Source organism: Squalius cephalus (genome assembly GCF_949319135.1).
Source record: "Squalius cephalus genome assembly, chromosome: 24".
NCBI lineage: Eukaryota > Metazoa > Chordata > Actinopteri > Cypriniformes > Leuciscidae > Squalius > Squalius cephalus.
In genome coordinates this window covers 12,821,782-12,849,150 of record NC_137145.1, presented here as the reverse complement: position 1 = coordinate 12,849,150, position 27,369 = coordinate 12,821,782, and the positions used below count along the sequence as shown (strand labels likewise).

At 38.1% G+C, this 27,369-nt stretch overlaps 1 protein-coding gene across 31 annotated transcripts in view; it reads left to right on the top strand.

Moving 5' to 3' along the window:
- Positions 1-27,369, top strand: part of dlg2 (discs, large homolog 2) — a gene marked incomplete at its 5' end in the record, with an annotated part of 236,204 nt that overhangs the window by 178,518 nt on the left and 30,317 nt on the right. For 7 of the 31 annotated variants that reach the window (XM_079860373.1, XM_079860354.1, XM_079860355.1 and 4 more), the window contains 7 exons: positions 393-529; positions 972-1,116; positions 1,289-1,430; positions 6,386-6,445; positions 17,765-17,921; positions 20,834-20,936; positions 22,586-22,630. In XM_079860373.1, the coding sequence (XP_079716499.1) occupies positions 393-529; positions 972-1,116; positions 1,289-1,430; positions 6,386-6,445; positions 17,765-17,921; positions 20,834-20,936; positions 22,586-22,630 (789 nt within the window). Of the gene's footprint in view, positions 1-392; positions 530-971; positions 1,117-1,288; positions 1,455-6,385; positions 6,446-7,899; positions 8,059-17,764; positions 17,922-20,833; positions 20,937-22,585; positions 22,631-27,369 lie in introns of all 31 variants that reach the window. The other 24 variants (XM_079860351.1, XM_079860360.1, XM_079860353.1 and 21 more) reach the window with 7 other exon arrangements.

Here is a 27,369-nt window from a genome sequence, read left to right as displayed (position 1 = left end):
GAAACTCCACTGAGCCTGAGAGTTATCACGTCCTCTTTGTTGGTTGTTGTTTGGGTGGAGCAATAAACAGAGCTATATCCTGAGAAAGACACTGCTTTGATGCATTATTCAGAGTGCATAGAGGAAGACGCATCTCTCTCTCACACACACACACACACACACACACACACACACAAACAAAGCAGCACTTGCACAAATTTGGAGGAAGAGCTTCGGGCACCATAGACTGACACTCTGAATCCAAAACACCATTAACACACTGTACAACACTTGTTTCCTCCTCTAGGAAACTAAGGATTAGAAAAAACTAAGGACTAGATTGTGCTTAAGGAAAGTTTATACTTTTTGCTCTAAGAGAGTTTTGAGTACTGTTCTTTCTTAAAATCCCATAGGGCTCGGCTTCAGTATTGCAGGTGGTGTGGGAAACCAGCACATCCCCGGTGATAACAGCATTTATGTCACTAAAATCATTGATGGGGGCGCTGCGCAGAAGGACGGGCGGTTACAAGTTGGAGACAGACTGCTTATGGTAGGTCTCATTGACCTCTGATATTAATTTTATTAGTTTGTTTTATTTCATTAGTTTAAATTTAAAATAAAACATTTGAATTTTAATTGTAATTTTAGTTAAAATTTTCATTTAATAGTTTCAATTTGTTAAATCACTGACCAAACACATAGAAGTAGCCCTAAGAGATGTTTGGGAACGAGCTGCATCCATAGTTGGGTGATTACATTCCAGAAGTTTCGCTCTAGTGTCGGTGTCAGACTCCATTGCTTTTAATCCAGGTTTTTTTTTTAAACTCTTTAAGACTGAGTTTGATTTAATTAGCAAGATCAGTGCTCTGTGTAATCCACTGGGCAGGACACATTTGGCAGCGCTGATTCGCCATTGACCACTAGAGCGTAACTGTTTACGTAACTCCGGATTGCCCTCTTAACACTTCCTGCTTGTTTTCTCTTTCGCCCAGGTGAATAACTACACTCTGGAAGAGGTGACCCATGAAGAAGCAGTGGCCATATTGAAGAACACGTCAGATGTAGTATACCTGAAGGTTGGGAAACCCACTAGTGTCTATCTCTCAGACCCCTATGGGCCGCCTGATATCACACACTGTGAGTTATTCTTACCACATTTCACACTTCATAATGTAATACATATGCTTAATGCTTTAGAATTTTTAAAGTAATGTGGAAATGTTTATTTTTTAGTCATTCAAGCTATCGATTTATTGGTTGTTATATTGATTGGCATTAATACACTCTCTCTCTTTATGTGTCTCTACAGCATTCTCACCCGCAATGGAAAATCATATCTCTTCCCCCGGTAATAACGGCACTCTGGAATATAAGTCCAGTCTTCCGCCCATCTCCCCCGGCCGATATTCCCCCCTGCCCAAGCACTTGCTGGGGGAAGAGGACATTAACAGGTTGGATGGTTTTTCCTTCCTACGGTAATTCCCTCCCTCTCTACCAGATGCCACTGCCCACAGGTAGACTGTGTAGCCCCCTTCCCACATGTGTCCTGTGGAAAATCCGAAAGACAATCAAGCAGCGTCATCACACCTAGTGATGGGATTGTTTTGGGATTTACTGTCCCATCCTTACTCCGTCCCGTCCTGTTAGTTCTGTACTGTTTTATGTTCCTGGATTTTTTTGTGGTCCATGTTTGTTGTGAATGTACAGAATAACATAGGCTCTATCTACATTTTTGTATTATGTTATGACATGTTTACCATACTGCATGATTTGTAAGTGAACGTGTACATCACATAATCAGCTCAACATGTATGGCTTTTCTGACGTAGTAAACTTGCTCGGTAGTTCACCTGGTACAGCATTGCAATTGTTATGTGGTTTAGCGTTTGTGGTAGGTGGGATGTTCATTTTAAACGCAAATAGAGCTTTAACCTTTTAGTGCCATTTCGTTTCTGAACCGCTGCAATGCGTACAACAAACAACGTTATAAAAGGTTGCCAGATTCACGTTCATCTCTTTCAGAGCAAACTTAATGTTTTTAGCACCATTAACATTTCATTTTGAAAATTACGTGAATCGTGCAAGAAGCAATGCAATATCATTTTGCAAAAATGTCGGGACAGGCACATTTTTCAAATGATCCTGGGTTTGTACAGAGTATCATAGAGACTTAAGAGTGGGCTTTTTTTTATTTTATTTGAGTCAATAAGAAACCACCTAAAACACCCTAGCAATCATGTAGAACACCTTAGCAACCACACATGGCACATGATTTTATTACCAAATAAGAGCAGAATGACTATAATGTTTCAAACTGAAATCTGTGATGATATCAGTGTGTGTTGACAGCATGAGCTTGTTTTTGTGCGCTGGCTTGCTTTTAAGGGTGTTTTGGGAGACATATGTTCAGGGCAGCAGGGCTGGGAATGTGTTTCGTTCACTGCAATGCAACCTGAACCTCAGAGTGATGTGAATACTGAGCATCATCCCTGGAGTTTTCTGGAAAAGAAAACTAAAGCGTACAGTCAGAACTGAATCTGTGGACTTGTCGAAGTCCCTAAGAACTTTGAATTCAGAATAGCAAAAAAAGTCACAACAGACTTCGGTTTTGATTATCTTGTCATGCCCTCTTTCTGCCGGCTGGCTTCTTGATGTGTTCATGGGCCCTGTGGTTGTTTTGGGCCTCTGAGGCTTTTGATGGCAGTTCTAATGGAATTCTGGGATTCTGGTTTAGCTACAACACGTCCAACACGTGTCCGTGAGGCAACAGCCCCAAATTCTGTCAAGCAACCATCGCTAGACACTCATGTCTAGTGATGGTTGCTTGACAGCATTTGGGGCTGTGGCTTCTCGTACACGTGTTGTCGCTAAACCAGAATCCCAGAATTCCATTAGAACTGCCATCAAAAGCCTCAGAGGCCCAAAACAACCACATTGGAAAGTCATTACTAAATAAATACCCAAGTTCAACCTGCCACTATAATATCTCAACAATGTTTTACTTTTAACGGACGGTGCTGTTAATGTCTCCCACTGTCTCTAACACAATGTCTCTAACACAGTTAATGGCACCCTGCTGTGAAAAATTCCCAGTTTCTCCATGAATGCTAAACTTGCAAGCAAACATGCGTACCTAACAAAGGGTTTGACCTTTCTTTGAGATGAGTGAGATTAAAACCCCTTTTCTTTGCCGGGGGTAAGAGGTTTACGTGGTCCCTGTGTTTGAGGAAACATAAGCCCATCTGGAAGTTCAGCCCCCCCCCCCCCCTTCATCCTCACTGTGTTTTCCACAGGAGAATTGAGCACTCTGAGAAAATCAAAGGTCTGGATGAAGATTATAATATGGAATGGCAGAATGCTATAGCCGCTAATATCTTATTTTAAGTTCAGAGGCTCGGGAATTGATTGCGAGTGAAATACAGAATAGGGCGTTTCATGTGGATTTGCATAATAAATCTGAACTTATGTTATGGCTCACAAGTTGAATAATTAATTAGGTGTGACATTAGGCAGATGTTCAAGTGGGGAGGATGAACATGATTTTGTGCTTGTGTCATCTTGGTTTAGGGGCAATGGAGTGTGCAGATGTAGTGTGTGTAGGAGTTTGTTATGTTGCAATAATCGGTGAAGCACAGCATAAGACCCCCATTGCATTATGGGAGCATACAATTGCACACACACCATAATATTATACACCAAATGTTAAAAACAGTTGCAAATACTTTACATCTGTGATGCTTTAGGACAGCAAAACTACACACACAAACACACACACACACACACACACACACACACACACACCCACACACACACAGCCTAGTCATTCAATCATCATGAATAATACAGCTTCAGAAGTAGAACATTCCATACTCACATCATGTACATACACACTCAGCAGTGTTACCATGGGTCAGTACTTAATTATTACTAAGCTCACCTTTAATGAAAAGTACATTCATAATTATTAGATGTGTAGTCAGGAAGTTCTTATGAATTATATAGTTCAGTAAACTGCTGTGTGGTCGCTGACCTTAAAAGGTTCAGGTTCACCCCAAAAAAAATCACCCTCAACTTGTTCCAAACCTGTATGAATTTCTTTCTTCTGTCGAAGACAAAAGAAGATATTTTGAAGAATGTCGGTAACCAAACAGTTGATGGGCCCCACTGACTTTCATAGTATTTTTTTCCCATACTATGGAAGTCAATGGGAAGTCATCAAATGTATGGTTACCCACATTCTTCAAAATATCTTCTTTTGTGTTCAGCAGAAGAAAGAAATTCATACAGGTTTGAAACAACTTGAGGGTGAGTAAATGAAGTTAAAGTTTTTGGGTGAATTATCATTTAAGGACCAGTTTAAATCCAAAGAACTGTTGTGCATGGTTATGTGTGTATGTGTAGGTATGTTCAATGTGATGTACCAAAGTAGGATACGTTCTTGCACAAAAATCACAATCCTTCTTGGTCATTGAAAGACAGTCAACCATTGCACAATCATAGTTTTAACCTTTACCTTAAAGCAGTGTTTCTCAACCTTTTCGATTCCAAGGCAGTCCTAAACTTTTGAATGGTAGTGTATATTACTGTAATATTTTTTTAGACATATTGCAGCCCACTTGTAAGTTAGCTGAGGCCCCCTAGTGGGCTCCCTGGTCCTAAACCCACCCCTAAATTAAGCCATTTATTTGTCTACACGGAATGAAACATTTCAGGTGTTGATGTTTAATGCACAGTTATGAGGAGCAGGATTTTAGACTAGTGAGATTTCACAATGGGCAGGGCTAACCAGCAGAACAAATTAATGTAGCATGTGATATATTGTTTCAGGACCATCAAATTATAAACCATCATTGATATTTATCCATAAACTTGCTACTTACGTCAATCACATTAAGTTTGTGGTTCTCTATATGTAGCGTGAGTGGGTGACGCTAGCCTGTTACTAATTCTATCTCTGTGCCCCGCTGTCAGTGTGAAGGGCCAGAGGGTTTGTGCCGTGGTTGATAATAAGGGTTTTGTCATGGTTTTATTTATCCCTCTGTGACCCTGTATTAAGGGCAAGGAGAAGGGAAGTATTGCAGATGTGGAAAAATGTGCTGAAGCCAAACGTAGAGAGAGACTGAGAGAGAGGCAAGACACACTGAGGAGTAGAGGATACAATGAGAACTGTTCTAAATATAAAATGATAAAGATACAAGGGGGTTGAATGAATGGATGGTAAAAGACCATTGTTAGTCATCTCTGTTTAGGACAAGTCACAAGCTAGCATCACATGATGCAGAGCGAAGAGAGAAAGCGGTCCAGTGAGGAGGCTGTCACAAAAACTTTCCACTCGCATTAACTTCAGTATGTCTAATGTAGCTTTGCATCTGCAATACGATCTCGCTCTCTCTTACCCGAAACCAGATGCTACAAATTAGCTCACTGAAACTTGCAGGATATGTTAGATCCTAGTGATTAGCGCACATGTTCCAGATAAATTGAGCCTTGCTGCTCATGTGGGCAATTCAGGTTTGAATCCAATCTGTGTCATGTACCGATTCCACTCCTGAAACTGTATGTCAATAAAAGTAGCAAAATAATTGATTAGGTGTATATCCAGGAATGGCATCTCTAATTTTTCAGTAGACCGTTTGTGCATGTGTTGTATGCTACATACACTACCTTTCAAAAGTTTGGAATCAGTAAGATTTTATTTCATGATTTACAAGAAGTCTCTTATGCTCACCAAGGCTACATTTATTTAATCAAAAATTACAGTAAAAACTGTAATATTGTGAAATTGTGAAAATTACAATTTAAAACATCCATTTTCTACTTTATTATATTTTACAATGTAATTTATTCCTGTGATGAAAAGCTGAATTTTCAGCATCACTACTCAAGTCTTCAGTGTCACATGATACTTCAGAAATCATTCTAATATGTTGAGTTGGTGCTCAAGAAACATTTCTCATTATTGTCAATGTTTTAAACATTTGCACTGCTTAATATGGTTGTGGAAACTATTTTAAAATAGATTTTTTTTGTAATATTATAAATGTCTTTACTGTCACTTTAGATCAATTTAATGTGCCCTTGCTGAATAAAAGTTTAATTTCTTATGGAGCCCAAACTTTTGAACAGTATTAGTGTATCTGGTTTTACACTGAAATATTTTGAGTGGTTGATTGGGTATGTTTGTGTGTCAAACCCAGTTGTATTGTATTGTATAATGGGGCTTGTTGTGTTGTCATATTTGGTTTTGACCTGAATTCTGTTGGTGTCTCTGTTTTGTTTCTGCATGCCACACGTAACAAGTACTGAATACATTTCAGCTGTTTTGAATACACATTTGAACATTTTACACATTTTAGTTTCATTAAAAAACTGTCTTCATGCTAACCTATTGTCTGTTTCTGATCAGAAATCCCTCGTTAGATGAGATGGAAGGTCACAGGTTTGATTCCCAGCACTTCCAGTTGAGGTGAGCGACTTAAGTGAGCCGTCGTTTGGGTCCTGAATGTTCATCTGTGTCCTTAATGCACACGCTCTCACTTCCTGCAGCCTTTTCTGTTTTGAGACTTTGGATTGTTTGTATAAAATAAAACAGCGACAGTCAGATCTGTAATTCTGAGAGTCCAAAAGTGATTCAGAAAGAGGGAATTCATAAAAGGAATGAAAGATAAAGCAAGACATCTCTTGATGTCAGTCCCTGTGGAGTCTCTTTAAACTGCCATGACAGTAATAACACAGAACATTAATTTATTTTTTGGAAATTTTGAAGATCTGAGGGCTGATTGAAGATGCTTAGGATGGTGAAATTGAAATGGTCAATTTTTTTTAATTACAGCGCTACTTATCAATGCTAATGTACTTACTAACTAGCTGCAGTTCCTTCCTTACTCCTTAAACACATCTCCACTGCCATGTTTCTCACCGTTTCTCTCTTTTTCTCTCTCTGTCTATCTTTCTCTTTCTTTCTCTCTTTCTGTTAGTGGTCGACCGATATGGGTTTTATAATGGCTGATAGTGATACCAATATCTAGAGTAAAATTGCACATTTTAGTAGCATAAGAGATATAATACAATAAATTGGTCAGTTTTCCACTTAATTTTTAATAATGTAAGACTGTTCAGAGTATCAGAATGTCAGTATTTTGTCTTATTTTCTAGAACAAATATCTAAAGAGTTTAAAAACAAGAAGAAGAAAAACATTTCAAGATAATGTATTTTTTAAAGGGGTGGTTGATTGTGATTTCACTTTTCTAACTAAAGTTAGTGTGTAATGTTGCTGTTTGAGCTTAAACAACATCTTCAACGTTACAAAGTTCAAAGCAAAGGGAGATATTTTCTTTTACAGAAATCACTTTTTAAGGACTACAACAAACGACTTTTATTTACATAAACCCCACCTCACAACAAAGGACTCTATATGGCTCTGTTAAGAACGAGCTGTTGAAGCTCTGCCCTCTGTGCCGGGAGCAGCAGCTCATTTGCATTTAAAGGGACACACACAAAATGACGCATTTTTGCTCACTCTCAAAAAAGAACAATTTTAACATGCTATAAAAATGATCTATGGGGTATTTTTAGCTAAAATTTCACATACCCACTCTGGGGACATCAGAGACTTATTTTACATCTTGTAAAAAGGGGCATTATACCACTCCTTTAAGTGAAAACACTGAATACAGGATATATTCTCTGAAATCAAGTCTTAATATTATATGCTGAGTTTTGTTTCTCAGGTAAATTTGTCATTTTTAAATATTTATACTGGAAACCGAGTCAGAAAATACAGAACAAAATTTGACACTGGGTGCTATATCGGTCTGTATATATTCCATATCGGTTTGTCACTACTCTCTATCGATCTACTTCAGCGCACTAACCCTAGCTGCTCTGCTCTCTGCCTCTCTCTTTCTCTCCCACACTAGGCCTCCAGAGCCAGTTTACAGCACTGTGAACAAACTGAGTGACCGCGCCCCCTCTCCCCGTCTCTACTCCCCCGTGGAGTTTGATAAAAGCCCCATGCACTCAATCCCCCACTTCCCTCACTATCACGTAGGCCTGCTCCCTGACTCCGAGATCACCAGGTACTAAGCACAGCGCTCTGCATGGGACGTCAATAAAAATTCTGTGGCCACATCTCACCTGCATGACCACACGCTAATTTATGCTTTTGCGCCCCATTTTAAAGTCACCTGCATGCCCCACCCATCATGTACTAGTTCTAGTGTACCTCGCTCTTTCCTTAGTCTTTTTTAATAAATCTGCAGAGGTTTGATTCAGTGAACGGGGTTCATGTTTTGTAAGAACCATATTTTGAGAGAACCTCCAAAAAATAAATCAAAATTAAATCAATGTACTTACATTTTTAATAAGAAATACACTACCATTCAAAAGTTTGGGGCTGCGGAATTTTCAGCATCCATTACTCCTAGTCTTCAGTGTCACAAGATCTTTCAGAAATCATTTGGTGGTCATGAAACATTTATTGCTATTATCATTGTTGAAAACAGTTAATATTTTTGTGAAAACCAACCTTCTTTTGACTTTTGAGTCTTTGATGAATTGAAAGTTCAAAAGAACAGCATATACAGTATTTTGAATAGAAATCTTCTGACATTATAAATGACTTTTAATGCATCCTTGATAAAAACATTTCTTTAAAAAAAAAAATCTTACTGACCCCAAACATGAATGAGAGTGTACGTCTGATAACGAAAAAAACAGGTTGCGAATGCCATTTCATGGCAGTGACTACTGCAAATGAGCTGCTCTAACAGCTTTGCATAATTCTCATTCATTTTTTATCCTCATACTTCATCCGATAATAATGCAAAGTGCACGTAGAGGACACGAGCGTGGAGATTGGTAGTTACCATGGCAGTTACCCGTGACAACGATATAACTGAATCACATCTCTGCTGCAGCTGTCCACTTACTTCCTTCCCTTCCCAGCCACTGTCAATTTGTCTGTATTTTCATTTGTTAGACTGTATTGCTTATTGACAGCTTCCCCATGAAGGTCAGAGCTTGGCCACTGTCATTCGCGGTTTGCTTGTGTGCCTGTGGCATCCATTCAACATTAGTGCATCATAACTCAGAGTGGATTGATTTTATCTTCCTTATTTCCTGCCTAACTGATTTCACTTTAGGTCCAGGCAGCAGCTTGTATCGTTAATTGGATATAAAACTTTATTAGCAATAACGCAACATCTCTGCTCTCGCTGATTAAATGACTAGGCTTATAAATGTAATAGTCGGGAGATGAACAGAGTGTAAACAGGGGGTTTGGCCGCGGAGGAAATACTCTTCGGGACTAAGAGACTCTCTGGCACAAATGGCTGAGTAATGTTTCACTGTTATCCAAATCCTGCGCATAATGCCCTCAGCGTGGGTGTGCTTTGTTTACCGGTTTGTTTTGATTTAAATTTTTTAGTTCATTACTCTATGAATTATAAAGCGCCGTCTAATTGGCTTCTCTGGGATTTGAATTGATTTGCATTTCAGAACGCCACTGCTAACACCTAATGCATCGCTTAAATCCTCAGGACTTGCGGAAAAAGCATTCATGAAAATGCCAGCGTTAACATCTGTGATTAATGGATCGCTGTCTCTCATGTTCAGGGTCTGCCAGGTTTTTGATGATGCTTTTCAAGGGAAAGCACAGGCAGCAGTTCTGTGAAAATGGCCAGTTTTGTGTGACCGAGCATGTGAGATTGTCAGTATCTTACCAAAAAGGGAACAGTTATCAATTTATGGTGCACAAACACCAAAATACTCTGCCTAAGAGTGCTGTTACTTCATATTAGCCTTGTTTGAGTAACTCCTGACAGCTGCCAGTAAAAAAATCATGTGGCGCTCTAGTTATATATGGTGCGACAGGTTGTTAAAAAGCTGTGATTATGCCCTTGTGCCATTTCTATGCCATTCATGGCTCAAGTTATTGGCTCAAAACTCTGGATGTAGAAATGGGGTCCATGAGCTGGCAGATGTCAAATCCGAGAAGTTTTTCCAGGTATCACCGAACTCTTTAGGCATCACCAGGAGATACTGGTATGCAATTTGCAAAATGATCCTCCAAGCAGATTCTTTCTTGTTCAGTGTAGTCATACCCTTTGATTTGACTAGAATTCAAATGTCTTTGATGTTTTCTTAATGTGTATCCACTCGGCAACTGTACACAAACATTAATGTGATCTTAATCAACAACCTCAAGCATGGTTCCCAGAGAGTATTTCTCTAGATCCTGTCATCTCTGAATCATCAGTCAGGAGGGAGATTCCTTCATATCACTCAATTCGGATCAAATGGATGAAGCCATTTGGCAGAATCGCTCTTGGTTTCCGGGCACTTCTGTAGCTTTGCACCATATGCGTTCGGTGGGGGTTGTGTCCCCTACACTGGCTGCTCACTGATTTGAAGTGATAGTTTTGTTTGTATGATGATTAATAATTTGTTTGGGGCTAAAAACAAAGGGTGCATACTAATTGTGTTTTGCTGATGTGGACAAATTTGCAATGACATCGACCATAAATCACAGTTCCCACAAGATTTTGTTACTTCTAATTTGTATGACTTGTGTTCCTGTTAGAGCAGGATAAACTAGCTTAATCTAGTTTCCTGACAGATTTTTGAAATATGCTTCTGGAGAATGCAAATAACAATTGTCTGAAATCTATAACCAATTCTAACAGTGGCAGGTGTTGTTTATGTATATTGGTGTTGTACGAGAAAAATACTAATTCTTTCATCTTTTATTCATATCTTATATTATCAGTGAGGATGTGAAGATTAAATTAGCTCAATTTATTAGTGGTGTTTGTTAAGACAGCCTAGGATAAGAGATTTGAATTAACTAACAAACCCTAAGGATTATTCTTTGGTACATAAGTTTTGCCTATGTATTTTGATGGTTTTATTATGGATTTATTTTTAACAAATAGACATATCAAAAACTATTTAATTATATAACTATTTTAAAAACTATTTAACTCAATTCATTGCTCTGGCAAAACTCTAGTATCCAAAATAAACTTGAAAATAAAAAAAGAGCAAAAAAAACAAAACTAAGAAGACTATAAGAAGTCAAATTAATGATTTAATCATTTTGCTGCTTGCCGTAAAAAAGTCTGTCTTAATGGACTGGTGTTTATATTTAATATACTCTTTGGCTGTTTACTTAGAAACAAAATGATAGATTCTCAGAAAAGCTGTTTATATTGTGGCAAAAGTGCATCCATTGTTTGTTCTTTATTCCCTAAATATCCTTTGCAATGCATTGTGGGACATGCACTTTAGTGAACCAACAAATAATGAAACCCTCTCTACCAAACCTCCATCTTCCCTCTCACTGATAGTTGGCAATACAGACACAGCTCACGTTGATCAGCGGTACAATTTCTACCAGCTTTGTAACACTTGTTTTCATGATATACCATGCATGTGCTATTTTCCCTCAGGAGAAAGCTTTTTAAAAGCAAAAATTCAGTGTTTACTATTGCGTCATCCTTTAAACTTCCCTAGCGGGGCCAACCTGCTCTTTAAAAGGGACAGAAAATGAAGCAAAAAAGATTCGATTGGATCTGCTGAGTGTATCGGAGCTTACCGCTGTGATTCTAATTTCTAACAGTCAAAGGTGCAGAAGAGCCTGCTATCTGGAGACTCCATTGAGCTAAGAAGTGAAAAGGCCATCCAGTTCTCTCGCTGAGAGAGCGTTTTTGAGAACGGCGGGGAGGTGCGTGTATCAATACACGTCTTAACATTTCTACTCAACAGCTAAATTGCTCTGTGAGTGTTCTCTGAATCTGTGAATCTGATGAAAGCCTATTGATTGTGTCGAGAGGTATCGGATATGTTTGAGGATGTTGTTCGATCTGCGGCATTTATAGATTGGCACCACGGAGTGTTGAAGCCTGAGAGAAGCCCAACAAAGGTCATAAGGTTTTATTTCGGAGGTCATAGCTGTTGAACAGGATGGATGGTTGAATGAATGAATGAATGAATAGATCGATAGAGAGATGGAGGAATCCATGGATGAATGGATCAATAGATGGATGTATGGATTCATAGATAGATAGATAGATAGATAGATAGAGGAATCAATGGATCGATGGATGGATAATAGATGGATGTGTGGATACTAGATTGATAGATAGATGGAGGAATCAACAGATGGATGGATATATCGATCGATGGAGGAATCAACGAATGGACGAATGGATGGGTAGAAAGATAGATAGATCAACAGATGGATGGATGGATGAATAGATTGATAGATAGATGGAGGAATCAACGGATGGATGGATGGATGGATGGATGGATGGATGGATCAATAGAAGGATGGATGAATGAATTGATGGATAAATAGATCAATAGATAGATGGATGATTCAACGGATGGATGAATCTATAGATGGATGATTGATAGATGGATATTTGAATGGATCAATAGATAGATGGATGGATGGATAGATAGATAGATTGATAGGTGGATGGAGGAAATGATGGTTGGATGGATGGATGAATGAATGAATAGATCGATAGGAGAGATGAGGAATCAATGGATGCATGGATCAATAGATGGATGTATAGATAGATAGATAGATAGATAGATAGATAGATAGATAGATAGATAGATAGATAGATAGATAGATAGATAGATAGATGGAAGGAAGGAAGGATGGATGGATGGATGGATGGATGGATGGATAGATAATAGATGGATGCGTGGATAGATTGATAGATAGATGGAGGAATCAACAGATGGATGGATGGATGAATAGATAGATAGATAGATAGATGGAGGAATGGATGGATGGATGGATGGATGGATGGATGGATGGATAGATAATAGATGGATGCGTGGATAGATTGATAGATAGATGGAGTAATCAACGGATGGATGGATTGATGGATCAATAGAAGGATGGATGAATGAATTGATGGATAGATAGATCAATAGATAGATGGATGATTCAGAGGATGGATGGATGGATGGATCTGTAGATGGATGATTGATAGATGGATGTATAGATAGAGATGGATATTTGAATGGATCAATAGATGGATGGATGGATAGATCGATAGGTGAATGGAGGAAATGATGGATGGATGGATTGATAGATAGATTGATAGGGTTCATTTGTTTGTGAATTGAACAGGAATCACTACTATTCAAAAATATGAGGCTTGAGGCTTAACAAGATTAAGCCCTTTGAAGAAAAGTGACAACCAAATTTAGCTCCAGTGTTGTTGATGTGCCTGATAGTCGTGTCCAACAGATGCCATGTAATGGGATTAATGTTCTTTACAACACACACAGTTTGACTGACAAACCTAGAATTTGTTTCAAGTGAAGTTACCAACCATCTAGAAATGGAAAGAACGTATTAAAGAGCAAAAATCCATTAAGGTTTCTTGCTTTGTCGAGCGCTGAAATATGCAGCTTTTAGCTTTCATCTCGTTTCTTCAAGGCTGAGGGTCATTATAGGTACTCTGCAATTCTTTTCCTTCATTGAGGTTGAATTTGAAAGGCAATGGTTATTTTGCCAGTCGACAACAGCGCAGCATGCCAGCCCATTAGAAATGACAGCTTATATTTCACGTGGATGAGGCTTATGACACATTTTCATTTTCAGAACGCTCTTACACTGGAAGAATGTTTGGAGTGAGAAGGGAGGGAGAATAACACAGGATGACAGTGAACAAATGATTGTGGGTAGAGATGTGTGTGTGGGGCTGCATATGAAATGCCAGTCCGCCCCTCTCCTCCTCAGGTATTGTGAATGGAAAACGAGTGTAATCTGTTTGGTTTGTTTTCCCATTTGGCTCTGAACTTGAAATGATAAACTGGCTGTTTGTAATCTGGGACTGAGGTGTTGGGGGAGACAGACAGGAGCTCTATCAGTGTTTTGCAGCTGAGAGAGAGAGAGAGAGAGAGAGAGAGAGAGAGAGAGAGAGAGAGAGAGAGAGAGAGAGAGAAGTTTGGAGGATAGAAATGCGAGTGAAGAGAAAAGATTGAGAGAGTTTAATGAGGATGGTTACAGCCGGTGGGGCGCTGCACGCACTCAACCCACCTCTGAGCCAGCCGTTACTCAAAATAAATCTATATGCAGTGTCAAATACCTACTGATCAGCATATCATTAGTATCAGCGTGAGTCCTCAGACTTCAGATCAGCTGTCACAGATGCTTGTGATAAGCTGCAATTTATGTTTGTATAAGCTGGAATAATGCTGGCTTAATCATTTCTTTTAAGCTTTAAGGTTAAACAACTGATTACCTGACCAAAAAAAAAAACTAAAAACTAAATATTGACTATTATTCAAGTTACCAAGCTACCAAAATCGATTTTTTTCATGGAATATTGCAGTTTATTATAAATGATTTATCAGCGAACATCATTATTTTTTAAATTCATGTGCCCTTTTAATGTTTAATTAAAATAACTTTTATTTAAAAAATATCTTTATCAACTTCCGTTTCATACCGACCTTAATTTTGGTTCATTCATAATTTTAGAATTATATTATTTATATCCTACTCACTACACTCTCACGAACCACTCACTAAGATGAATAAAATCAGAGCCACCTTAAACTTTGTTGTCATGTCACAGTCATCATGTGGCTTGTCTTCTGTAAGCTGTGCAAGACAATTATCAATCAGCATATATGCCACTTCTGTGACTTGTTTAAAAAGTCTGTCAGCACACCTTTTCTGTGCCGTATTTGCAGTATTAATACATATATGACTTAATTCTACTTACTGCTGAAGCATGCTGTTGGGATTCAGGGTAGATTCTGTTTTTAAATGAATTATGTGGTTGAAAAGAAATGGAATAGGGTGCCATCTAGTGGTAAAAATCGACTGGTGTAGATCACCTTTTTCCCCATGTTCACATATTGGGTGCTTTTCATATAATAATTCTTTAATATAATAAATATTCTTTATATAATAAATCATTCATAATTCTTATTTGTGCATCCTCGTTTCCTTTCCTCGCGTCTCAGCTCCAGCCCCTGTAGGATGTGAGGGAAGGCTGCAAGGAAAGAAAATGAGGATGGAAGAATCGAATGACATTGGAATACTTGATCACTCGAGCGTCACTTCACAGCGTCATCAGCTGCGCTCAAAGAATAGTAGTGATTTGAAATATGCGAGATGTGTGGTTTATATAAACTGCAAAGGTAAAGTATAAATTAATTTATATGTGCGTTACGTTTAGATAAAACTAAGCCAAAATGCATCCCATGAAATGTGAAAACACACTTTTTGGGCATAAACAATTAGAGAATTAAGATGTCCTTCAAGATGGCTGAGCTCGATCGGTTTCCGGGACATAGGATGGAGGACGGAGGAGCGAGGAGACGAGGAGGGATATTGAGAAGCACCCATTGATTTTATTACAAAGTGCAAAGGGAATTGGAACTGTTCTTTGCTTGAGGTCTTTGCAGGTCATATTTTTTATGCACTCATTCATTAACAATGGGCTGCATTATTATATCTGATGGGTAGCCTACTACTAAACATGTGAGCTCCATTTCTGTAGCATCAGACCGATCATAAGATCAGAATATGTGATGAAATTTGCTCTAGTTGACTTAATAGCCACCAAAAATGCTAGTGTAAGTGTATGTTTCTTTATTCTGCTCTCCATTACATACGCTCTGTTTGTTGTTAGGATGACAGACCGTTTAAAAAGTAAAATTTATAAGCGGTCTAACAGGGCCCGTCAATGTTAAAATTATGGCCAATCAGATCAAAGAAAGCGTGCGTGGTAAGATGTAAGTAGCTAAACATTTAATATTTGACAACTGTTTTACGACAGATATGTTTAATGACCCTCAGTAACATACAGTGATGCAAACTACTGAGCTTTTTAATGTCATTTTGCTATCTTGAATTGAAAATATGCTATCATTTAAATGTTGATGTCATTCATAACTGAATGTGATGAGAGACATAATAGACATACAAACAAGAGTTAATGTGTGCATATTTTTGAATAAAATATTATTTGCAAATAGTTTAAATGGATTACTTCACAAATATGTTCAAGACATGGTTACGGCCTTGCGTTACAGTACATGTCTTCCTGAGAGGGGTGGTTTCCAGCCGTGCCAGTCTGACTCATGAGTATTAATTAGGTTGTTTACTATTGGCCAGGCAGTCGTAACTGATTTGCTGAAAAGCAGGATTACTGGCACAATCAGAATTACCACTTACTGATTGCATGTTTGTTTGATCAACTCCTGATGCAACCGATTGCCTGAGCCTTCTGCTGTGTTTTAAATAATGCTGTTGTTTATGTTTCTACTTCATAATGCAGCCAGTCAAAAAAGCTCATAAATATAATGATTATGCCCAAAAAGTGTGTTTTCACATTTCATGGGATGCGTTTTGGCTTAGTTTGTGTTTATGGCCTGAAGAGCATCTGAGGCGAGCCAAACAGACGCACTGAAAGAGAGAGAGAGAGAGAGAGAGAGGGGAAGGGCCTGCCTCTCCTCGTCACAACTAGGTCAGATTGAACACAGCGCTAGCGGATTAGCCTTCTGTTCTAAAATAGCTCCATCTCTGGTGTCGTCTCTTTGCATTATCATCTGTGAACTCAGGAGATTGTTTATCTTCACATTTCAAGTGTATCTGACAGAAGTGTCACAGCTCAAGATATCTCTTGGTTTGATTGGTCACACTTGACAGGATGATGCCCCAACTGTCAGGATCCTATGACTAACTGAATGGGCCCAGGCTAAGTGGATCAGACTTTTTGGGAACATTTTATCACAACCTATAATGTGTTTCAGCACAGCTCGGGATTCAAATTCTTAAAAGAAAATTAAAAGAATAAAGAAATGTTGTGACATAAAATAAGAATTATTTGAATATTTTTTTTATATATTTTAAATTCTATACTATGTGCTACATTCTACACTATGTGTGTATTGTTAAGCTGATAAAATAACTTTATTTTATTTTAAAAATTGTTTATATTTTATCTATTATATTTCATGTTTTAAATATGAGTGTATACATAAACATAACGCAGTATATTATGTATTTATTATTACATTTTATATGTACACACACTGTTAGGGAAAAAAAAAAAACAGTAAATCAATGCTATATGTTTTAATCACAAGATAATTAGGAACATACTATCTGTCATAGTATATACAGTAACTGACTGTGTGTGAGAGAGAGATACCGGTATTGTTTGTGTGTTTGTGTGTACCTGGTATTCCCTATGTTATGAGGACCATTATGTCCCCACAAGTATAGCAATACAAAAATATATAATTTTTGACCTTGTGGGGACATTTTTTGGTCCCCATAAGGAAAACATCTATAAATCATATGAAACGATGTTGGGTTTTTGAGTTTTTGTTTTTTTTGTAAAAATGTGTGGTTTAGGGTTAAAGGATAGAATATACAGTTTGTACAGGATTAAAAATCGTTATGTCTTTGGTGTGCGTGTCTGTGTGTGTGTGTGTGTGTGTGTGTGTGTGTGTGTGTGTGTGTGTGTGTGTGTGTGAGAGGCTGTGCGTCTTCTCCGTTTCTAGGAAACCGGGCGGAAATGGGACAAATAGCACATAAGTGGAGCAGTCCCCAATAGGTGTCAGCTCTTGTGCTTGACTACATTATAGACCGTTTGGACCGACCCAAGTGTGTGGATACGTGTGTGCGCGCACGCATAGTTTGCATGTGTATATTTACAAAGGAGCGCAGCGTGTGTCAGTGGAGATGCTGAGCCCTACGGACTCTGATCTGATGTATTACCTGAACTGTGTGTACAGGGAGCCCAGGAAGATCATTCTGCACAAGGGATCGACCGGGCTGGGCTTCAACATCGTTGGAGGAGAAGATGGAGAAGGCATTTTCGTCTCCTTCATACTCGCAGGAGGGCCAGCAGACCTCAGCGGAGAGCTGCGGAGAGGAGACCAGATCTTATCCGTAAGTGGACGCACGAAAATACACAAATATAGAAGGGCTTATCATATATATAAGCGCAAAACAGAAAATATGATCACAGTGATCATCACAAAGTACATTGTTCTTCCTGTTTGTTTCTAAACATGAGATAATCAGTTATTTATTGGGTTTAACATTTATTACGGTTCAAATATCTGCCTCAAAGGTCATGAATAGACTTTTTTTTTGTTAAAAACAAAGCTGTGACCACTATATAAACATTTAGGAGGACATATCTCTCTTAATATTCAAATGAGTAGTTGATCAATCTAGGTTTTTAAATGACCTTGTTTCTTTCATTTTTACATTAGGGTCCCCTAGTCATGTGTATTATTGTTTTAACAGACCTAAATGTTTATGGGGTAATATTAATGTTTCTTAATTTTTATTAAATACTGATTCTTTTTTTATTTGAACAAACATCATATATACTATTCCCACGGAGTAGTGCAGCACCTGTGCTGAACAGGAGATGGCGCCATAACATCATTCTGTGAACTCTAAAAAACTTGTGCCAAAAACTTTTTTTTTTCATATATATTTTTTGTTTAGTCACTACTCAAAACTCCACCAATACCAGATTTCTTTTTTCTCATTATAATTTCTTGGCACAGATACAGTGCCGTAACTTTTTTGGCGGTGTGTTAATTGACAGCGCAATTACAGCTCTCATTGAAACAATTCAGATGAGCGATCCACTCGAGAAGCTCTCCAAGCTGATTTCCCATCGCTGATCTCATCATTTATGTTTATCAGAGCTTCATCAGAACTCGCCGGTCGTAATCAGACCCCTCCATCCAGATCCCCGCAATTACTGTCTCTGCCACTTGAGCTGAGAGCAATCACAGTCTGCCTTCTTAGGACACTGATTAGAAAGCAAGAAAGAACAAGGGAGAGGAGAGAAATAGAGAGGGAAGGAAGAGATAATGGAGTGCTGGCCTGATTTGGAGTCTAAGAATAGCTGTGGTGTACCTTCTGAGTTCACACTGTTAAATGAGCATTAGGACACACTGCAGGCGCACTGAGACTGGCATACACACATGGCATCTCACACACACATCTCGTCTGCCTCTCCCACTGCACTGTGCTCTCATGTCAGGTCTTCTGTTTGTAGTCCTAAACCTGCTGTCGCACAAGATCCTGTTCCCCTGCAGAGACCTGCCCCCCATGGACCCCAAAGAGATTCCATTGGCTATTAACTATAAATGATAGGAAATCGCTTTAATTAGTCTTAATCATGAAAATACGTGACTGTATTTTAATTTAACTGACTAAGAAAAGAAAAGCGCTTTTGATTAGCTTAAACAAGAAATCACAATGTTTTGTGTTTTTCAGGCATTGAGTAAGGGTTATAGGACTTTTATGACATCGAAAGAGAGTTGGCATTTCGCATTTTCAGAACAGAGATAAGTTCTGTGCTTAACATTACATGAAGATACTTACCCAATTTGTTTTAAAACATAAATTACACACAGTCATACTCTACCATTAAAAAAAAAAATCTAATGTTATAAATGATTTCTAATTCAAATAAATTGTTCTTTTGAACTTTCTTTTTATTCATATTTTCTGTTATGTTTTTAACTTTCTATTAATCAAGAATCCAGAAAAAAAGATATAATGGTTTTCACAAAAATATTAAGCCCCACAACTGTTTTCAACGTTGCTATTAAGAAAATATTTAGCACCAAATCAGCATATTAGAATGATTTCTGAAGGATCATGTGACACTGAAGACTGGAGTAATGATGCTGAAAATTCAGCTTTACCATCACAGGAATAAATTACATTTTAAAATATATTACAATAGAAAACAGTTATTTAAAATTGTAATATGTCACAATATTAATGTTTTTACAATATTTTTGATCAAATAAATGCAGCGTTGTTGAGCATTTATTTCAGTGACTTCAGTGAAACCTTGCCCACCCCAAACTTTTGAATTGTAGTGTCCAGTACCTCAAACTTGAACTTTGAAGTTGCTAACAAGTTCCTACATAAGGACTACAACACTTGTCAGCCATGGTTAATTTATTCCACAACTGAAAGTGTCCAGTAATGGGGGAAACCGGGAAGAAACAAATAGCATTTGCCTGGTACTGTGATCTTGACATGTCGACCCCCACAAAACAGCTTTTATTAGGCTACTGATTTGACAAAAGCCTTCATGGGAGTGAACATAATTTAATAGATCTTTTTTTCACAATTACTATTGATTTATTTATGTGCAACACTTTTTAATGAGGAAAAATGAGTGCACCTGTAATAGCAGTTTGCCTGCAACACCTGCTCCAGGTTTGTGTGCCAGCAGTGTACAGCGGTTTCCTGCCCTCAGCCGGTCCCAACTTGCTTGAACTTGGACTTTCAGTGGCTCAAATTGGCTCATAAACAGAGCTGATGATGCAGACAGCTTAGGCAATCTCATATTTTGGAGGAACACTGATTACTTAGTGGTCCAGTCGTTGCAGACTCTGGCTTACAGGGTCCTGCCACCCACTGATCTGCGACTGTAGGCTTTTCCTGAACCGGAGAACCATGCATCTGGATCACAGCAGGCGTTTCCAGTGCCAGGTCACTCCAGGCTTTCCTGCAGAAACATACCACATTTTCTGAAAGTCAGGCAATTTAAATATGAGAGCTTTAATAAGAGTGACAGTATTGCTGCCCATTTAATACTTACAATTTGAGACATTAATATAGGTCAGGTGATGAATTAGCTTTTATTTAATGCTTTATGTACACTTATAATGTATTGTTAGGGATAATAAATTGTCAAAAATTCATTCTAGTATTGTTGATCATTTAGTTAATGTTTCAGGTGAGTGTTATTGATGAAACATCATTAGACAGTTAGATGATAATGATGTAACAACCTTTGTTGTGATTGATTTCAGGTTAATGGAATCGATCTGCGAGGTGCCACTCATGAACAAGCTGCAGCTGCACTTAAAGGAGCGGGGCAGACGGTAACCATCATCGCCCAATACCGGCCCGAGGGTAAGTGTCCGTCAGCTTCTCCTGACCAAACACTGTCGATGAAGATCACATGATTCTTACTCATGGAGCCAATCAGGGTGCAGAGGTCACCTTTAGCTGCAGGCAGGACAGAAACACAACTCACCCAGACGTTTTTGGGCCAAGGCCAAGCCGGTGCGCACATTATTCCTCCTGACTGTTAGAATAGCGCATGTGCCCTCGGAGTGTTGAGGTGCCATGTTTGATAAGTGTCAATTAGGGGGTTTGGCTGCTCTGGACTCCAGTGACCCATTCAGATGGGGTTGGATGCATCACCATAGTCTCGGATCTGAGAATGTTTTCACTGGCTTATCTTACTTAAAGGTGAAGTGTGTTGTTTTTTTCCCAATGTGACAATGCTAATTTAATGTGCTTAGACAACTACGAAACTAAAACCTTTGTATGGTTCACAAATTCCACTAAAAAATTATAAATAAAATACAACACAACTGATTTCGTTGTGATAATAAGAAATGTTTTTTGAGCGGCGAATCAGCATATTAAAATAATTATTTATGGAGAACCATGTAACACTGAAAATTAAATTAAGTAAAATTAGAGTTATGAAATTGTAATAAAATATCACAATAATACTGTTTTTATTTATTTTCAAGCAAAGAAATGCCTTGGTGAGCACTTTTTTCCAAAAACATTAAAAAAATCTTACCGACCCAAACTTTTGAACGGTAGTGTTAAGGTGATGATACACAGGGCAACTTTTTGAGCAATGTTGCTGGGCGATCTTGCCGAGCAATTGTTGCTTGGGCACTTTCCCATTGAAAATGGGCAATACATTTCTATCTGGATCATTTAGAACGGTCGTGGGCCCTGTGTCTCATCTGGTTGCCCGTTGACGGAAACATTGCCCAGCAACATTGCTCAAAAAGTTGCCCTGTGTATTATTACCTTAAGTATTTTTCACTCTTCAAAAAAAGACTCAAACACAAAAAAACACTATTATAAAAGATTCAATATTAGCGTCATCTATGTTACTTTCAAATTATTTTATTTTATAATTTTTTGGAATATACTAATTAAAAAAAATATATATATATATTAATAGAGAAAAAGGCTTTGTAGAAGCAGATGGTGTACTGTAGTTGTGTCATCAACCAGCAGAGGCCAACTGAAACATACGGAGCCCCTAAAGGGACATGGTGCTGGAAAAAATATGAGATGAGAGGAAAATTATAATTCAATGCTTTTGCATTCCCCCAAGAAACTTTGTGTTCACTCGCAAAACATTTGCCTTCCCGCATAAATGTGAAAATATTTTGATCTTTGTTTACCACAGACCTTATTTCAGTCATTTAACCAAAAAAGGAATCTCATTGACTTTGGGATGATGGAACTTAAAGTGCAAAAATGCTCTGGGTTTTAGGACTCATTCCTGCAGCACAATTCCAATTGTTGCCACTAGGGGCACAAGAAATGACACATTTCACCTTTAAATTGTGGTTATACAAAAATACAAGTTATCATATTCTCCATGACATAGGAATCGGTATATGAGGTGTGCATAGCATGAGCTACAGGTGTGTGCTCGTACAGTCTGTGATAAGGTGAGAGAGACAGATGTGGCAGTGTGGTCAGGTGTGTACTGATATGTCCTCTCTTTTTTCACCCGTCAGAACTTGCCCTGTGCTCCCCACGCCAGGCCCCGCCTCCAACTGCAGGTTTGTGCCATGTGATCAGCACCTGGGTCAAAAGCAGTACCACACAGACAGACTGCACAGAGCTAGACCACAACGAAAATGCAGATTTTACAGTTCCTTTGTTTTGCCTTCCCATGAGGCTTTGGGAACTCCAGGACAGTTGGAGCGCTTATATCTGATGGTCTGGGTTCAGAGCTCAGGTTCTGTCTAACTCTCTGCAGTCTAGCTGAAGAACGTGGTCTCATTCTTGCCCCAGTGGCGGCTCTGACCATGGGCCTCTCATTCAGGGGAAGGGACAGAGAGAGACCTTGCTCTCCTGATAATCCTGTGTGCATCCTGTGTTACCCCTGCCTGCTGCCTCACTTGATAAACTCCTCGGCTCCTGTTGTGTTTGTTCTTGGCTCTAACCCACCCGTCCAACACAGACGGCTACTGTACAGTACATACACATCTATATATTAATACTGAGAGATCAAGACAACTTTTACATTTTAATAATATTATGGAAACCATGATAGATTTGTAGTATTCCCTGATGAATAGAAAGTTGAAAAGAACAGCATTGTCTTTAAAATAGTAAAGACTTTTATCATGTTACAAACGATTTCTGTCACTTTTGATAGTAAAAAATAGTCACATTTCTTGGACGGTTGTTTAGTGATTATAACCAAGCAAAGCAGGGGCTGATTCATATGAATTACACGATTCAATATGAAACACTGAGTGTTATCATTTTACACAGTTACTAGAAGATGTAGTTGCATTATTATTTTATTTTATTGTTGACATATTGCATATTGAAGTTATATTTTATCATATATTTATGCAAATCACATGGACACACATGACACTTAAAGCCACAAAATTGGGTCTTTTACAGGAAGTTATATGGGCTTTACCAGAAGCTAAATTAACAGCTCAGGGTCAGGGTTCGGGTTCGGGTCAGCAGCCATGCTTGTTTACTGCTCTGCTCACTGTCTCTACTCCTCTCCTCCTCTTCCCCCTTTGACCTTTTCCTCTCCCAGACAACCTGTTTTCCCCTGCTGAAGCCAACACATCCTTTCCACATCACACAGATCATGCTCACAGAATGGCGGCTTGTAAGCCCACTTACAAACACAAACTACTATGGCAATTTTCTACACTAATATGTTTCAGCATATTAGAACAGATTCGTAGTCTATTCTATCAATTGTCACACAACTGTGGCACCAAAATTATTTGGACACTTACGCCACACTTAAAAATAAAAGAATGTATACAAAATTAAGTATTTATTATTTTGTATTTAATGCGATAACATTTATTTTTAAGTGTGACTTAATTGTCTAGATACTTTTTGGGGCCAAGGTATGTACTAATGCATGTATTATTAAATGAGAAGTAATGATTGCTACACATGATTGAGTGTCCTGTTACATAAAAAAATAAACACACGACAAATCACTGACACATGATGTTCTATTTTCACATGTTTCTAATATAAAATTGCATTTATATTATTTCACTTTAAGACATCAGATGCCAACTATAATCATACTGAAGTCTGATAATACATTATTTGTGTTAAGATTCCTGTCATTCTGATGACTGTAGGGAATCTGGCTAATGACATTCTAGCATCTGACACCCATCCAGCATTTATCACTGAATGAGATCCTATGTAGAGCAGTTAAATATGTGGAGGAGAAACATAGTTAAGGTGACATTCTCTGTCTGCCAAGAGCTTAGAGGGGCGGAAGTGCTCTGGTGCAATCAATTTGGCAAGTACATATGATTCCACATTCATAAATTTGGACTTGAGGACTTTAGCTGATGGAGGAGGTGAGGATGCTTTTTTTATTAATATGGCAGCAAGAGACAGAGTCATCAGAGGTTTCTAGAGCAGCGTTCTAGTCACAGCGACTATTGACATTTTATTCCTGAACTCCCAACAAGCCCCCTTGCATTAATTCCTGAATTTTGGCTGAGTGGGATAATGTTGATCTTTTGCCGACCAAGCCTTTGTGAATCAACAAGAATTGATTCTCTTGCCATTCATATTTTATTCTAATGGCAATTTCCTCCGTTTGCAATAAAGCCATGCACTAAGCAAAACTGTTTAGTATAGACGTTTTGTGGGCTTTCACAATAAGTTTCGGGGGTGCTTTCACAAGTTCTAGATAGTCAGCATTATGATTATTTAGTCATAGAGCCATGGTTCCAACTAGGCTGATCTTTTGTCCGTAGCTCGATCTAATTCCCCTGATGCTCTTGGGATCGATTCTGGGGAGGTAGAGCTCATTAAGGTGCAGTGGTAAATGCAAGCTTGCACTTTCTGCAGGGGTGTTGTGGGACTGCTGAGATGGGCTTTCCAAGGGTCCTTTTCATCAACAACTCCCCGAGCCATTGCAATACGACATCCTCGCTGTGTAGCAACAACAAAAAAAACACACAGTTCCAAGAATACTGAAAATGGATTGATAATCAAGCAAAATCACAGTCAAGCTGTGATTGAGGTTCTTAGTCTGTCAAATCAAAACTTGAAGTAGACTCTTATTCCAGAAACTTTTGTTTTGTTTTCTTGTTTTGAAGAAAATCTAAGCCTGGATTGCTCTTAATGGAGGAAAATCACTTATTTAGGAATCTATGTACTGGTCAGGGGACATGATTAAATGTGTTTGATTTTTAAAAAATATATTTAGTTAAATATTCTATTTTTAATTTTTTTTTTTTTTTTTAAAAACAATTGCGCTGCTTTCAAGACTTTTATGTAAAAGTTACTTTTTATGTTTTGCTGAACCACATATGCTTTGGGAAGCAAAACATTTTATAGCTAGGTTTTAATAAACATTTTGTATTTTTATATTTTACATTTATTTTTATATTTAATAAATCAAACACTTTTTTATTTTTGCTACAATACAATTTAGGAACATTTTATTTTTATGACCTCAGATACAAGGGTTACAGTATATATCCTCCATATAATTAGACAAAACGACTAGAGAGATGGTAGGCAGATCATTTAAGCGTGGTCAGACAGCATCAGCTAGCTTGTGTACCATCTCTGGGAAACATAATTACATGTGATTTTATCAAAGTGCTCTCGGGTACAGCAAACACTCCCTGCACCTTGGTAATTTCAGGTCAGAGTTCACTAATAGGTTACTGAAACTCACACACAGATCCACACACTGACTGACAGACCATCTTCTTCCATCAGAGAATGAATGGATTGTGGTATTTTTTTCTACTTTTTCGCACCATCACTACAGAAATACTTTAAATGGCTATCCCTCAGTGCTAGCTGGCTGAATAACATAGTCATGCTCTCAGAACACACTGCAGTTTTTAGCTGGCATTCTGAAACAGAGAACAATAGGCCTTGAAAAGGTTTTTCAGAACTGACATTTTCATTTTTTGTTGTTGGTGTGTGTGTGTGTGTGTGTGTGTGTGTTTGTGTGTGCGTGTGTCTACTCTACATACCACAGAGAGTTTTTCATAAACCTGACTGTTTTTTATGAAAATGAAATCTTTTTTTTAATGAAATCTGCTGTCTGCATAAACATAACGTCCCTATGATAAAGCTGGTTTCCATCAAAAATCCTAATATCTAATGTTTATGTGTGAAAGAGAATGCAATCTTTAGCTAACAGGCTATTAATCATTTAGCTGGATAGACAGAGCTTTATGAATGAATATTTTACCGTAATATTGTGTGTCCTGTCTGATTTATGACTAACCTCTGCTCTCCTCCATCTCATTTTTTCTAATGAAGCCCAAGCATCTAAGGAACTTCCACAGAGAATGAATCTTCCATATAACTATCGTTTTATTGTACTGACAGATTGTACAGTCAATTTTCCTTTTCTTTTTTTGGTGCTACTAATTTAAAGGGCAACATTCAGAGAGAAGAATTTTGTGCCCCAACATGATTTATAATATTTATAAGCAGATTCTGGTTGATTTGCCATCCATGGACTGTAAAAAAAATTAAATAATAATAATAATAATTAGTTTAACCTTCTGAGAAGCATTTAAGGTCAAACAAGGTTATCTCTCCTCCTGTGAGGAATATTCTTAATTGTGTTGTCACTCATTTTATGGCAATGTCCGTTATCTTCAGTTCATAACTCGTCTCGGACATGAATTATACATCAAATTGTGCAGCAGTGTGTTTCTAAGTAATCAGGCTTACAATTTTCACCTGGTGAGCAAAAAATTGTATCCCAAAGACTTTGAAGGGGGAACCCGAGCCATTAATAGAGACCAAAATATCATATAGAGAACCACGTATGTCTTTTCGAACACCCTAGCAGGCACATAGTAACACACTAATACCACTCAGAACACCCTAGCAACCACATAGCAATGTTTTGGCAACCACCCTTTCATTGTTTTGCACAGGTAAGCATCATTAACATTTCCTTCAGAAAATACAAACAACAAATTTTTAAATGGTCTTTTTGTTGTTGTTTTTCGACTTTTTTGGTTTTGGACTGATTTTCAGAACTCGCTTTGGATTGTTTGCGAGTATATATTTCTGTAATGGGCTGTGAGGTGGACATTTGCCAGCGTTTAGCCACTGCTTGGCCCTGATCCCAGATATCCTGTGGCTTAGTTTCTTTGGCTGAGCTACTGTATTGGCAGATTCTCAGGAGGACATGCTCAGTTTTTACATTCAAATGTACATGACTGCTGTTTACACACAAACTCACTCATGTCTGTATGGACCACACCTTCATACAACTCCATCACTCTTAAGGGACAGTCACATT